A 15,570-nucleotide genomic window follows, 5' to 3' on the forward strand; every position below is an offset into this window, starting at 1 on the left:
TGGGCAAAGACTCTGCCATCCCCACCTCCAATCCCAGAGTATTAGGAGATTCTGATTTGGAATAGTAAATTTAGCCATTCATCTTCCTCAACTTCATCCATCCCAGGTACAAAAATGTTACTGCTTTTTATTTCACAAAATTGCTCATTTTTCTCGTTCCATTACTAAACCACCATAATTTGTTCTCAACTTTTTCAAAAAACAACCTTTTATCTCTTGTGATTCATATGTCAAAAATACTTAGAAATGGAGGCCTTTCCCTTAGAAATGGAAGAGTCTGTTCCACTCTTCCACTTTCCATAAAAGATGAAAACAGATCTCTGTCATCCAGCACTTTCTTCCTTCAAGAAAATGGGGGAACCACCTTTAAGAAAAAATCTAGTGCATTCTAAGTTGGCCAAAAAAAAAAAAAAAATTGTGTGTGTGGGTACACATGTGTGTGTGTTTGGTTTCTTGTTTTTGTATGATTCTTGAATACATGTCTCCCCTCATGAGCTTACACATAAATGATAAACTAATTGAAAGCAGATATGACAAGTAGTTTTGCATTATAAGTGCTCAGAGGTTTACAAAACCTAATAATGATGATGGTTTTACTAATGATGGTTTTGCGCCTGTGAATATACTGTGCCACACGTGGTCAAATATACCAAGAGTCTTTTCCAAGGGAAAATATAAATGTTTTCTTTTGTGGTCATTGCTTAGATGACAGATAATTTTTGTCCCCTCTGTGGAGAAATACAATGTTTACCATCAGGAGTGAACAAATTATCTATGGAGAAAAGAAATGTGTCCCTAGCATGTCATAGAAAACCACTGGGTTTTTCCAGGAATAGTCATGCAATGGAAATTGGTAACTATGACAATTTCACAGAAACTTTAAATATAAATATTTTGATCTAGTTAGATACTAAGCTTTCTGAACTCTATCTTCAGGGCATAGTAAGAAACAAAGAGTGAAACATTTAGGTGTTTACATCAGGTAAGTTGAGGTGCAGTGAAGAAGAACAAAACAAGATGAATTTGTGACCTGGTTTTACCACACATAGTAGGTGTGTGACCTTGGGTAAGTCACTTCTTTCTCAGTCTCATGCTCCTTAACTCTACGGAGAGTTAAGGGAGAGTGAAAGCACATGATCTCTGAGGTTTAGACAACTTTAAATATTAAAATATTTATATTTCATATATTTTATAATATTTAAATATTTAAAAATATGACCTAAGCAATGTTTTTAAATGTCTCTATATGTCTCACAACTATCTTGATGTATTTCATTATTCATCAAGGAAATATGTTTTTCCTTTATCTGTCTTACTAAGTGATGGGAAGATTTTAACTTCTTCTACAAAGGTGTAATACATAACTGTTATAAAAACAGAAGGACAGGGCTCTGATATCTGAAATATTTCATATAAAAGGCTCATTATCATCATCACAGACAGGAGATGTGAGAGTGCTGCCATAAGAACAGGAAGAAACTCAGCACATGTGGATGCTGAATGGCGGGAGACATGTGAGCACTGAGATTGGAGACAGTCCACCTCCAGAGACGGCAGCAAAGGCATTGGGACTGGGCTTTGTGATGAGAACAAAACGATCAAAGAGGGCTTCTTCAGGCAGCACTTCTGTGAACCACAAAGTTTCTTGCCCCTCTCCAATAGCAACAGAAAGATTGCTACGAGTTAATACATAGCTTTAAGGTAGTATTACTAACAGAGCTAATGCTGGCTAACTTGAAACTAGATGTTTGATGACTGTTCATCTCTGTGTAACTACCATGACAGTATGCACTGTAGTCCAAAATGTGACTTGTAAGTGAGCTGATAGGAACTCAGAAGAAATGTTGTTGTTGTAACTATTTAAAAAGGGGTTATTATCTCAATCCACACCACAAAATGTATAAAATCTAGAATGTACCTGAAGTAGAGTACGTGATTTGGGACAGTATTTCTATTAGAAAACTGTACCTTGAAGACCACATCAGAAACTAGTTTCACATTTTCTCTAACTTTAAAGTTTTTCTTGATAGTGACCACTGAGATGCCCATTCATTTTTTTTTTTTTAACTTTTTTTGAGACAGGGTCTCCATCTGTTACCCAGGCTGGAGTGCAGTGACATGATCTCAGCTCACTGCAGCCTCAACCCCTTGGGGGTCAGGTGATCCTCCCACCTCAGCCTCCCGAGTAGCTGGGACTACAGGTACATGCCATCATGCCTGGCTAATTTTATTTTGTAGTTTTGTAGAGACAGTTTCACCATGTTGCCTAGGCTGGTCTCAAACTCCTGGACTCAAGCAATCTGCCTGCAGTGGCTTCCCAAAATGCCGGGATTACAGGTGTGAGCCACCGTGCCCAGCCGGGGTGCCAATTTATTACACAAAGACATCATCGATATATTTTAAAATGGAGATTCTGAATCAGTAGCATTGGGGTAGTGCCTAAAATTCTGCATTTCTAAAAAGTCCCCAGGTGACGCCAATGCTGTTGGTCCGTAGTCCACACTGACTATGAGACTACCAGAATGTGCATTTCCCATGTGCCCTTCCCTTGACAAAATGCACTTCAATCCTCTTCTTCCTAGTTCCATGAAGAGTGCCATCTTCTCTTGAAAATCTTTCTCAATTCTCCAGATCATTATGACCTTTACTGAATCCCAATAACATTCCAATAGCACTTTAGATTACCTCCTTGGTGTAATTCTTATTTGTTGTATATATTTGTCTTTGACAACTACGAACTCCAGAAGTATAAGTTTCTTACAACTTCTATGTTTTCTCAGCACTGAGCAAAATGCTTTGTATTGTCGTGGATAATTATTGCTTCCTCCTCCCAGCTCACAAGCCCCCTTACACAGAAATTTCCCTCTCCTCCATCCAAGATCTGTATAAGTGGACTGTTAGCAGTTACGTCCCAACGTGTGTCCCCACAACAAACCATCAATTAGCTAGAGTTCAGACTTTGTTCTCTGGCATTTAAAATGTGACTGCCAAGAACAACTCAGTCTCTTTATGGGGCCTGTATGTAAATGAAAATATGATTAAAGACCATGTTTTCTGTGTGTGGGTGAGAAAAAAAGAAGATGCTGGCTTGTATCAGGGGAAGAATGAAGCCACCCCAGAGAAAGCATAAAGATGAAAGCTCCAGAGAAGATATCAGGAAATTGCCACAGCCTTTCAGTTCTAGATGACCGTTCTTAGTGTGTACCTTTACTGTTAGCCTTGGCTCTATAATACATCAGAAATGCTCTTCTGTCTTTCCTTGAGAATTTCCAGGGGCTATAGTTTCTTACAATCTATCTAGTCTAAATAAGATTTGTACATACATCACTGTGATGATGCCTTCTGATTAAATCTTAAATATACTAGTCTATATGCTATCTCAGCAAATGGTGAAATGAAGACTGGGGATCATGTTCTGTAATACATTACCCTAAACCGATGACATTCCTCAAACTGAAGTCTTTGAAGTACCTGCATCAAAGTCAGCTGAAGAGCTCTTTTAAAATGCAGATTCGTGGATACCACAGCTGATCTATTAAACTAGCATTTCTGGGGTTGGACCCAGGAATTTCAATTTTATTGTGTCTCTGCCAGGTTTTCGTATCAGGATGATGCTGGCCTCATAAAATGAGTTAGGGAGGAGTCCCTCTTTTTCTACTGTTTGTAATAGTTTTAGAAGGAATGGTACCAGTTCCTCTTTGCACCTCTGGTAGAATTTGGCTGTGAATCCATCTGGTCCTGGGCTTTTTTTGATTGGTAGGCTATTAATTACTGCCTCAATTTCAGAACTTGTTATTGGTCTATTCAGGGATTTGACTTTCTTCCTTGGAATTTCAATTTTAAATAGGCAACCAAATGATCTGTAGGCGAGAGCCCAAGATTTTGTTTGGCAAGACCTACACATATTACTCTGGTTTAAAGATTCACCAGCCTAATAAATGGACTTTAACAGCCACACCAACTTTAAGGAGGACTTTATTCCCTGCATTCCAGATACCATTCTCAAATTGAGATTACTTAAATTCCAGTAGGACTTTTTAGTTTCATCTCAGAAAATGGACATCTAAAGTGTTTATAAAGACCTGCAGAGATGGGGTTACACTAATTTCTCAGGTCCATTCTTCTAGCTTTCACTAAATACAGTATTGGAGTTCAAGGCCTTTATAGTACAGGAAGTGTCTCATAGGATCTAATAATACTGTGCTACAATCTAACCTACTTCCTCCTATTCTGACCTCAGGATCAGTGCAAACAGCTCTCATGCCTTTAACCTGTTTTAGTCTTGGAATCACAGTAAAAAATTTAGCTTCATGTATGTTACAAGTTCTAAGTAAACATTTACTCACAGTGATTATGCCAAAATAATCAGGTGTTTGAAAGCAATGTGAGTTTTCTTTCCTCTATTTTCTTTGCTGAAAGCCAGTAAAAATCTATTCAAGTTTATGCAGAATAAACAATTTTTCCCCACAAAGTGTTGCTCTAAGCCTAAATTTTTATGTTGAGGTCTTAATGCTATTATCACTGTTGAATACAACACTTAAACATCTCCTTCATGCTTGTTAAGGCACAGTAGAGTCAATTCATGCCCAGGGAGCTTTAATCACAGATTATCATCATGAACATCAGTGAAGAGTCTATGTGGGCTATCATGTCCAAGGCTAAGCCTACTGGGGAAGCTCTGCATAGCAGCATTGCCAGCATGCAGTTCATAACTATTTTCAAGGAGCACTTCTGATCTAATGGCTAAATGAGGATCATTAAAGTATCTTTACATGTAGCATTACTTGAAAATTCCATATTTAAAGGAGGCCAGTTATTATATTCAATGGATGCAACTGAGATTGCTTGAGTGATGCTTTTATAGCCATGTGCTGCATAATGACATTTCAGTCCACAACAAACCACAAATAAGAGATTGATCCATAAAACTATAATAGATCTGAAGAAATTCCCATCACCTAGGGATGTGGTAGCTGTCGTAACGTCCCAGCATGGTGCATTACTCATGTGGTTGTAGAGATGTTGGTGTAATTCAACTTACTCTGCTACCACTCAAGCACATACAATTATGTACAGTACATAATATTTAATAAAAAGTGAATATGTTACTAGTTTATGTGTTTACTAAAGTACACATTTCATTGTTATTTTAAAGTGCACTCCTTTTATTTATTTAAAAAAAGAGAACTTTAAAACAGCCCTAGGTAGGTCCTTCAAGAAGTATCCAGAAGAAGGGATTATCATTATAGGAGATGACAGCTCCATGCTGTCACCCTGAAGATGTTCCAGTGGACAAAATGTGAAGGCAGAAGACAGTGATACTGATGATTCTGACTCTGTGTAGGCCTAGATTAATGCATGTCTTTGCATCTTAGTTTTTAACCAAAAATTTTAAAAAGTTAAAATAATTTAAATAGAAAAACGCTTACAAAATAAGGATAAAAGAAAAAATGTTTTTGTATAGCTGTATGATGTGTTTGTGTTTTAAGCTAAGTGATGTCAAAAAGTTTAAAAATTTTATAAAGTAGTTACAGTAAGTTAAGGTTAATCTACTATTGAAATAAAGTTTTAAAATAAATTTGTTGTAGCCTAAGTTTAGAGTGTTTATAAAGTCTACAGTAGTATACAGTAATGTCCTAGGCCTCTACATTCACTCACTACTCTCACTGACAGCCACAGCAACTACCAGTCTTGCAAGCGCCATTCATGCTAAGTGTCCTACATAGGGGTACCATTTAATTTTTTTGTTGTTTGTTTCACTCTTGTCGCCCAGGCTGGAGTGCAATGGTGTGATCTTGGATCACTGCAACCTCCACCTCCGGGTTCAAGCGATTTTCCTGTCTCAGCCTCCCGAGTGGCTGGGATTACAGGCACCTGCCACCAGGCCTGGCTAATTTTGTATTTTTAGTAGAGACGGGGTTTCACCGTGTTGGCCAGGCTGGTCCTGAACTCCTGAACTCAGGTGATCCACCTGCCTCGGACTCCAAAATGCTGGGATTACATGTGTGAGTCACCGCGCCTGGCCTAAAACTCTTTGTACAGTATTTTTACCTTACCTTTTCTTTGTTTAAACACACAAACAGTTACCGTTGGGTATGGCAACCTGCTGTACAGGATTGTAGCCTAGGAGCAGTGGGCTAGACCACATAGCTTAAGTGTATAATAGACTATACTATCTAGTTTGCTATACTCCATGAAGTTTGCACAATGACAAAAATCACCTAAGAACACATTTCTCTGAAAGCATCCCTGTCATCAAGTGATGCATGACTATATTATTGCCTGTGGTTTAAAGTTATATTGGTGGAGAGTGAATTAATGGCTTATTCACAGGTCGAGTTATTGTATTTCCATAATTTGTGACCCATTATGTAACCCATAATCAAAAATAAATAATTAAAGCAGGTCCGTGAAAAAATATCACATGGCAAAATAATAAGAATCACATAACAATAAAAAGTAGGTCGGAGTGATGAAAGATTTCTGGTTCATAAACATTGACATAACTAAGGGTTTTTTATGTTGCCCCAGGTGCTATTTATGATTTGCCTTATTTTCTCTTCTAAAACTCACTCTGGAGCCTTAAGCCCTAAATCAGAAACTCTAGAAGGTGTTTTAAAGGATACTGCATATTTTTAAAAGAGCTATTCTGATCAACAGGAAGAGCACGAAAGAAATAAGCTGCCGACCATTTGAGAAAAGAAGATAACGTGCGTTCCAATGTGAATTTTCCCAACATTGAAAATGTTCTCCTGAATGCTTGGTGCAGAATAAAGGAAAATGTAACTTAATCAAAAGGTGAGGAAACAAACAAAATTTTTGTGTCCTACCAATTATACGACAAAGATGCTGGAGTATGCAAATTGAATAAAAGGCGGTCTGGCTCTTGAGGGTGGAGGTAAATGAGACTACAAATATGTTTTGGTTTTCCAGCACAGTAACTTAAAATAATGAACATTTGAATATTTGAAGATTATGGGAAGGCCATGAGGATATTTAGACTGCCACAGGCCTCACTGCTCCATGTTCTCTTATATGGAGCGTCTTCTTATTTTTGTGACCCCTCTAAGCCACTTGAGGTTGGGGGTCCTCTTAGAGTGTTTTGCTACAGAATATGATAGGGTAGAATGTTAGAGCTGGTAGGTCCAGTGCAACTGCCCCAATTAAGGCTGATACAACAGATACCAAGAGGTAACAGGAATGTGTTAACAACTCCCAGTAAGTAAATCAGTAGAAACCCCTGATGGTGAAATTTGGGCTACCCAGGTACCCAATAACCTTTTATTATTTGGTACAACTACAAGATTTTAGCTGTACATTTTAATATTGTGTTAAAACTGGTCTAGGAAAAATAATTATGGTCTGGTTATCAACAATTCATTAATTGGCTTCATTAAGGGTCCTTGTTGCTGGAGAATACCAGAAATATCCAGTTTTATAAATTTTTGCTTGATATATACCACAATATCCAAATACACACCCACATACATGTGCATTCACACAGGCTTTTAATTTACCTTCATCAATAATTCACATAGACTTTTTAAGGATTCCGGAATTTTAAGATAGCATTCAGTGCACCATTCCTTCAAAAACAAGCAACTCTCTGAAAATATATTTCTATGTTAATATTAGCTCTAACTAATTGAAGGCTAAGGTAATATATATGTACTCAATAATTACAGAGTTTTCATGGCTTATGAAACCAAGAGTCTTGAGAAATGTACTTAATCTCTGTAATCTTTCTTTTTTAGATGAGGATTCTTATCACAAATCAGTGTATTTGGCACCTATTTGGTATGCTGGAAACCTTATCAATTTAGTATATTCTAGGAACTGAAAAACCAGAAGACAAATACTGCATGATCTCATTTATATGTGAAATCTAAAGAAGTCAAACTCATAGGAGTAGATAGTAGAATGGTGATTACCAACCGATGACTGGAGAAAGGGGAGATGTTGATCAGTTTTAGCTAGACAGCAGGAATAAGCTTTAGTGATCTATTACACAGAATGGTGACTATAATTAATAATAATCCATATATATAAATATATACAATTATTGCCAATTAAAAATAAAAGTTAGAAAATTCATAATCTCAGCAAGTAATAATGAACAAATGTAAAATTAACACTTTAAAATTGTAATTACCATATTGCTTGTGCAGACACTTTTAAGTTGGCAATTCGTTATACATTTTTATATCATATTTGAGTCATATTTAAAGGGAAAAGCACTGATGAGGTTAATTTTCAAGAATATGGTCAAAAAAAGAGAAGAGCAACTCTTAAAATTACTATAAAGAATAAACACAGTGAATTACCTCATATTCCTGGGAAAACTTCAAGTTGTCATTTGCTTTCAATCTTTCAATGTGGTCTGCAAGTTCCAAGATGGGTATTGGAGGATGGCTAGCCATACCTATTGAAAAAAGGAAAGAAGAAAAACATTTGAAAACAAATGAAAACGATGCTAGCCATTCCAAAATATAGAGAATACTATAGTTAGAAATGGCCTGAAAATATGTGAGTAGTAAAGATGTTTTAGGTGAGGAAGCAGGCAAATAGTTTGGTTACTCAAAGCAGGACATGCTCTGGGAAGATGAATTTTGTAGCCAAATGAAAAGTCACCAAGCAAAATCTCCAAACTAACACTCCTAGTGTAAAAGAAAGCGTTATTGTGCTATGAATCAATGAGGTTAGCTAGCGGAGGAAACTGACAGTCAGGCTTGATGTCAACTTCTGCTTTGAGTAATGACTTTTATGCCATTTCAAACTCCTTCTCCTGCACTGTGTGAAATGGAAATTGTGTGGAATTAAATGGTGTAAAGTGAACTAAGAAAACAGACACTGAGAAAGGCCTAAAAGGGAAAGAGTAGTAGCTTGATAGTAAACATAAAATGACTTATGCATAATCAAGGAAAACTAACTTGAAGAATGAAGGTTACCAGGGTAACCGGAATCATCTGAACCTGCAAAGGAAATGATGGTGTAAATAAAATAAAATAGAACAAATTCTTAAAAAAAATGAAATGGAAAGCCTGATATATTTTTTCAAAGGACTAATCAAAATGCTGCAAGTTTTTGCAGGATTCATTATACATTGCGGCTAGTACAATGTGACTACTACATTAAGATCGCTAATATTTCACAAACCTGTAGGTGACTGACATTCACATGCAAACATAGACACAAAGAATGACATGCACCACGGCTTATTGACGATAATCACTGAAGGCACAATCAGACACCAAACTGAGCTTCAAAAATGTTTCCACTAGTAGCAGATTGTAGAGGTTGGGGTTGCAGCCTTCTTCTGGACATTTATAAATGGCCACACTAACAACTCTGTGATATTTTGCCCCAGGTCCCCATTATTCAACCCCCAGCAAACCTACAATCTACTTTAGGTGTAAACATCTTTGTCCACTAATGAGAAATGAATTCAGGAAAGTTATCAAATGATGAAAAGACAGGAGGGAAAGAGGGTGAAGAAAGAAGGAAAGCAGAGACGGGGGCTGACACATTCTAGTTCATTCAGCCAGTGGAAGATATATTAATTTCATAGATTCCATGAAAAATAATAATCCACTATTAATTTTGGTGACTCCTGTGTCTTTCTGATGTTTTCTCACTTTTCATATGATTTGCCTTTTTTTTTTCCTATTAATTTTACAGAAGTATCATGAAAGAGCATTGCTGACTCTTATCTCACAGACACAAATTCCAGCTGGCTAGAAAAACCTGAACTAGCATGTCCCCAGGGAAGCCACTGAAGCAGAAAAAGAATGAGGGAGGAGCTCAAACTGGAAGCCATGTGTTGACATTCTGCTGTCACTGTGGCTCTCTGGAGGGAGGCTACAGAATGATGGCCATAGAGTCAACATGACATGTGACTACTTTAAGAGCATTTTAGGAATTATACCATTGTTAAAAGTCACCCAGTAAGTTCCTTTATCTCAAATGCCAAATTGTCAATGGTTCTGTAAGTTAAGTAAAAGCTACCCCGCTCTTTGAAGACTACCACTTTAGCAAGTGTTGTGAATTCTGGTGGTTTAGTTTTTATGGCTATGAAGGTCTGCTTCCAGTCAGCTAAAATTTTAGTGGAGAGCCAATAAAACTGAATTGCTTGCAAGTAGAAATTCTTTGTTGGTGATATAATAATGCCTTTGGAACAAAATTTTGGAACCCTTTCTGAAACTTTTCTGTATTAATGGTAGAACTGAAATAATTTACATTCTGTGGAGGAAGTGAGAGGGTGACAGTGATCTGATAATTACATGATCTTATCCAGATGAGGCACCCCCAATGAAAAGAATGGAAATGCAAAGGCATAGGTGACTTTAGGCTTATCTGGAAATGGAAATGGACTGATATGGACATCATTACAGTACTTTAACAAAGAAAATAATAGAGACAAAGATGTTTAGACCTTTTCGAGCGAATCGTGGGAGAGAGTTATTATCATATATGGACTGAGTGGTGGTTTGGCTAGAGAGGGAGGACACAGAGCCAATCAGGGAGGCGTAGGGGACTGAATTACTGCTCAAAGCTGCAAAAAGTAAAGCCAGTTGGAGATGGGAAAAGTATTAGTATTACAGCAGTAGAAGACCATAATAATAACCAAAGATGTGATCAACATATTTACTTGAGGCATGCACTGGCACATGATCTGGAATTATTATATTGGAAGCTTATTAAAGAAAAATTCAAGCAGACCTACATTGGCTTATTATATTCCACATCAGAATATATATATGTATATCTATTACATGCAAGATATAGCATTAAAGAATCGCTACATAAAACTTATCACTGGATACCATATTGCACTCAATTTCTAAGTAAAAATGGCAGATGGATGTTTCACAGAAAAGGGAGGAGAATTTGTGTGAATCCAATGGTACAGGAGAAAGAATCCTGGCTTAGAATACTGGACTTGGGTTCTACTTCTGGTTTTGTCATCTACTAATAGGGACAAATCACCATTTGTGAAGCGCCTTTGATTTCTTTAACTGTTAAAATCGGAGTATAGAACTAGATAAATTCAAGAGCCATTCTCTTCTTCATAACTTTCATTCTTCCCACACACAGATAGAACTTCTGAACAGAGAAGGGTCTATTGGACATGGTGCAAATGTAAGGGTTCTAAAAGTTATTGTACCTCTTCTTTGAGGGGGGGTGGAGAGTACCTACTTTTTACAAAATAGAAAAGTAGTATGCAGTTGAATTGTTCATTTTTTCAACTATTTAAGTTTGCTGCTATTTTCTCTCATTAGTCAAAGTGTATACACAGTCTATTATGATGTTATATCATATATCAGAAAAGACTGAATGTCAGCATAAAAATAATCCTCCAGAGTAAAACTCCTCTAAGTTGAAACTGTTTAGCTCATATCAGAAAACAATGACCAAGGATCTACTTCAAAATATTGTTACAAAATTCTGCAGAAACATCTCCACTGCCCAATATTGAAAGAAAGTTATATGATATAAACAAGTATGTTAGATTTTAAATGAAAAGATAGACACTAAGAAAACCATGAAGTTGACCTCACTGTGGTATCCTTTCAATGTTTTGTCTGGCAACATGACCACTGCTCACAGTCTATAAACCAAAGTCTTTACTACATCAGAGTTTTCACATTTAAATTACTTGATGTGCTTTAAATTTTTTTTTTTTTTTTTTTTTTTTGCAGGCTGTACACCAGACCAATTCAGGTCTCTGGATGTGGGAGCTATATACTGATATTTTTAAAGTTCCCCAGCGCTGGCTCTTAGTCCTATGCGATTCATGAGGCGGGGCCTATAACTCCATTTATTCCTTTTTTTTCCATTTAGAAGTCATATCAGGATTTAAGAGAATGAGATGAGCTTTCTCTTGGTGATATTCTTGAATCCCCTCTAACATCCCATTAGCAAGCTTTAGTACTTCAGCTATTATTAGCAGCCAAGAACTTGAAGGAGAGCTAACAAATAGGGAGGGCTTGCCAGTGTCATGATCTCATCAGTTCAAAGCTACAAATGTACAACAGAAATGCTTTTTTTTTTTTTTTAATTTTTTGAGATGGAGTCTCACTTTGTTGCCCAGTTGCCCAGGCTGGAGTGTAGTGGTGCAACCTCAGCTCACTGCAAGCTCCACTTCCCGGGTTCAGCGGTTCTCTTGCTTCAGCCTCCTGAGTAGCTGGGATTACAGGGACGCACCACCACACCCAGCTAATATTTATATTTTTAGTAGAGACGGGGTTTCACCATGTTGGTCAGGCTGGTCTCAAACTCCTGACCTCGTGATCCACCTGCCTTGGCCTTCCAAAGTGCTAGAATTACAGGCATGAGCCACTGTGCCCGGCCCATAAATGCATTTTAAAGGCACGCATCAAATCTGGTAAGACTTTTCATTTTGAAGCTATGATCTCCACAGTATAGTGTCAACGTGAAAAATGACAGATGCAGTCACTGAAATCTGCCTTAGGTTGGAGGAAAAAACAGGATGGCTCCCTTTAATAGGGTACATATTTGTAAGACTAATGTCATGGTGACTTCCTTATAAGAAGTAAACTTTAAAATCATGGCATCTTAACCTGAGAGGCACCTTAGAGATGACTTAGTCCAGCACTTTCATTTTATACAAGAGGACTCAAATCCAGAAAAGTTAGATGATTTCTCTACATAAGCCCAGACAGTAAATAACATCTCAACATGCAGCTTGGGCATCTTTCTACTGTAGTATTTCTAGAATGGCATTTGTGATCTTCTAAATAAAGTGGGGGGCAAAGTCTCCATGGATGAAAGGGGCTAGACTGGTAAGATAAATGACTGAAGGTGGCTAAGTATTATACAGTCAACATTTTCACACACACAAAAAAAATGCAGTAATTCCCATTTCCTCACAATGAGCAGGTTTCCAGGGCTGGCTTTTGTTTCTCTACTTTGAACAGAGACTCCAGAAAGAACAATAATTCTTTACTATGTGAAAAATAGCCATAAGCGTGACATAAATGGCAACTAACGCTCAGTCTCAATGTCACTCATCTTTAGGGCTAGTGTACATGTGGGGGGCTTCTGAAAAGGGTGAAACTATTCAGCTCCAGGACTTGCTCTGCCAAGTGAGAATGCAAGGCCAATCGGTTCAGACTGTTCAGGTTTTCAATAGCCACTAAAAATCCAGAGTTTCCTGTGGCATTTCCTCAGTTTTCAATTTGACTCAAAATTTTGTTGAAACTCAGTCCATGTCAAAAGAAGCTCTTCTGCAGTCCACATATGGCTAACTAGATTATGGCCTTTGTTTTAAAAGAACAAAACCTTCTTTCATCTGTGTGTATGTGAATTAGAATCAAGGAGTGTTGGGAGTGACAGATTGCAAGCTTGTATCCACAAGACAATGGACTAGATACTGCTTTGTGCTGGGGATATAAAGAAGTATGCTTCTTGCATGGTTCATCCCCTATGGGTTCATCTACCTCCCCTCTCTCTAACCTGATCCCCCAATAATTCTACCAATTAGAAAAATGAAGCCCAGGAGAGTTAAAGAACTCGATCAAGGTCATCATTATCAGCAGAACTGTAGCTGCATGAGGATTTGATCCCATACCATGTCCACTCTCATTTAGCACATTTCACATTACGCCATGCTGTCTCAAATCATTTAACATCCCTGGACAAGTGGTGACAGGTACATAAAGCTGGGTCTTTAAGACTGTTTGGGCTGTCTATGCAGCAAGACAGAGATCATAAACCATCCTCAGTTTGAGAAAAAGTGTCAATACAGGGACTTCACCTACGTCATCTGTTTCAATGATGGGGAAGAGGAAAAGAGGATGCAAAAGCACATCTGTATTTTCCAGGTACTTCTTGCCAAAATATCCTAAGTTTCCATTAAAACATGAACTAACGGTATGAATTTAAAATGTTAAAAACTGGAATGCCATTTGGCAGAATACTTTTTAGAACCTAATTTATGGTATTTTTGCTTTTCAAATGTCCTGCTCTAGTTTACTAAGTCAGTAAGGCTACTGAATGCTTCAAATGATTTTATTATCCATAGAAAAATATTTATGAAATACTTGCTCTATTTTCATACTTTTAAACTTTACATTAAATGCCAATAGGCACTATATAATTATTCTGCTAAGTAGAGTTTTTGAAGTCATTAATAACGATGGTATATCATTTAGATGATTTTTTTCTGTCACTATATATGTGTGTTTGTAATGACTCAGTAATAGTCTCTTCATGACTTTCCTTACTGACAAACTGTGATAAAGTCTGGAGAATAGTTTGTGCTTATGGACCAAAGAGAAGCTAATTTTTTCATCAAATCAATTACCACAGTCTTAACAAAAGTAGACTTCTATGAGCTAACAGTCAGAAAGAGAAAATTAGTTCATTAAATATTTGTCATATTTTTAACATAATTTATGCACTATTTAGAATTCCCTGAATGAAATACAAATACTCTGCTATGTTTATTATTTGCATCACAAACTAATGATAAATTAAAGATAAAGAGAACATTGATTTGTAAGCTTCCTGATACAACGATAATGACAATTAGACTTGATTTGTGACTGGGGATCATTATTAAATGAGAGTCACCAAAAGTGCTCTTCTAGGTAAGTACTGAATGGCATAATTAAAATTCAAAACTTTTACTTGATTGCAGGAGTTTCTGTCCAGCCTGGGCAACCGAGGAAGACCCCATTTCTGCAAAAAAAAAAATTATTTAAATGAACCGGGCATGGTGGCACATGCCTGTGGTCCCGTTACTTGGGAGGTTGAGGTTGGAGGATTACTTGAGCGGGGAATGTTGAGGCTACAGTGAGCTATGATTGTGCCACTGCACTCAAGCCTGGGCAACAGAGCAAGATCCTGCCTCAAAATATTTAAAACATTTTTTGTAAAATTCAATTCTAATGTAGACTTTCTCAAAATACAGAATTTGAACAAGCTGTTTCTTTGTATCAGAAATCTGGCACTTAGATTTAATGAATCATCGTTTTCAGAAAATAAAACAGAAAGAACACATTCGGTATTCTTAACCTAGGTCATATGCCTAAATTCCTTACGGTATAAAATAAAATATGAATGTATGAAGAAAGTATACATAAAAATGGATCTTGTTAGCATTGATCCAATTAATAGTATTAATAGATCAGAAGAGAGAGCTGAAGAGCTTTTTAAAGCTTATTCAGTTGCTGTGCAGACATTTCTGCTGCTGATACCATATTTCTGACTCGTTAACTTTTTATGAGTTTGTTTTTGTTTTTCACAGCCCATCAATCACCTACCATCCATGTATGCTTTAGGGCAAAACATACTAAGGTCATCCACGGAATGAAAACGAGGTCTTTATGTTGTAATATCTGATCATTGAGTTTTAAATCTCTTTTCCTAAAAGGTGCAAGCATAAACACTATAATTTTGGTTTTGTTTGCAGGTATTTTTGGGCCAGGGAGGAGGTATGAACAGGGACAGCAGACATTTTAACATTGAATGTGCAGGCACAGGGAAAGGTCGATGATTGGTGCACCACCAGTACTACCAGTAGCTCTTCCCTTACAACTTTCTTTG

General features: G+C 37.1%; 1 protein-coding gene across 7 annotated transcripts in view; it reads right to left on the reverse strand.

Annotated features, from left to right (window-relative positions):
- The window catches only part of PTPRD (protein tyrosine phosphatase, receptor type, D), a 462,557-nt gene that overhangs the window by 122,287 nt on the left and 324,700 nt on the right, over positions 1–15,570 (reverse strand). For 5 of the 7 annotated variants that reach the window (XM_011969903.1, XM_011969904.1, XM_011969902.1 and 2 more), the window contains one exon: positions 8,325–8,422. In XM_011969903.1, the coding sequence (XP_011825293.1) occupies positions 8,325–8,422 (98 nt within the window). Of the gene's footprint in view, positions 1–8,324; positions 8,423–8,930; positions 8,973–15,570 lie in introns of all 7 variants that reach the window. The other 2 variants (XM_011969901.1, XM_011969898.1) reach the window with 1 other exon arrangement.

Source organism: Mandrillus leucophaeus, unplaced genomic scaffold (genome assembly GCF_000951045.1).
Source record: "Mandrillus leucophaeus isolate KB7577 unplaced genomic scaffold, Mleu.le_1.0 Scaffold92, whole genome shotgun sequence".
NCBI classification, from domain to species: Eukaryota; Metazoa; Chordata; class Mammalia; order Primates; family Cercopithecidae; genus Mandrillus; species Mandrillus leucophaeus.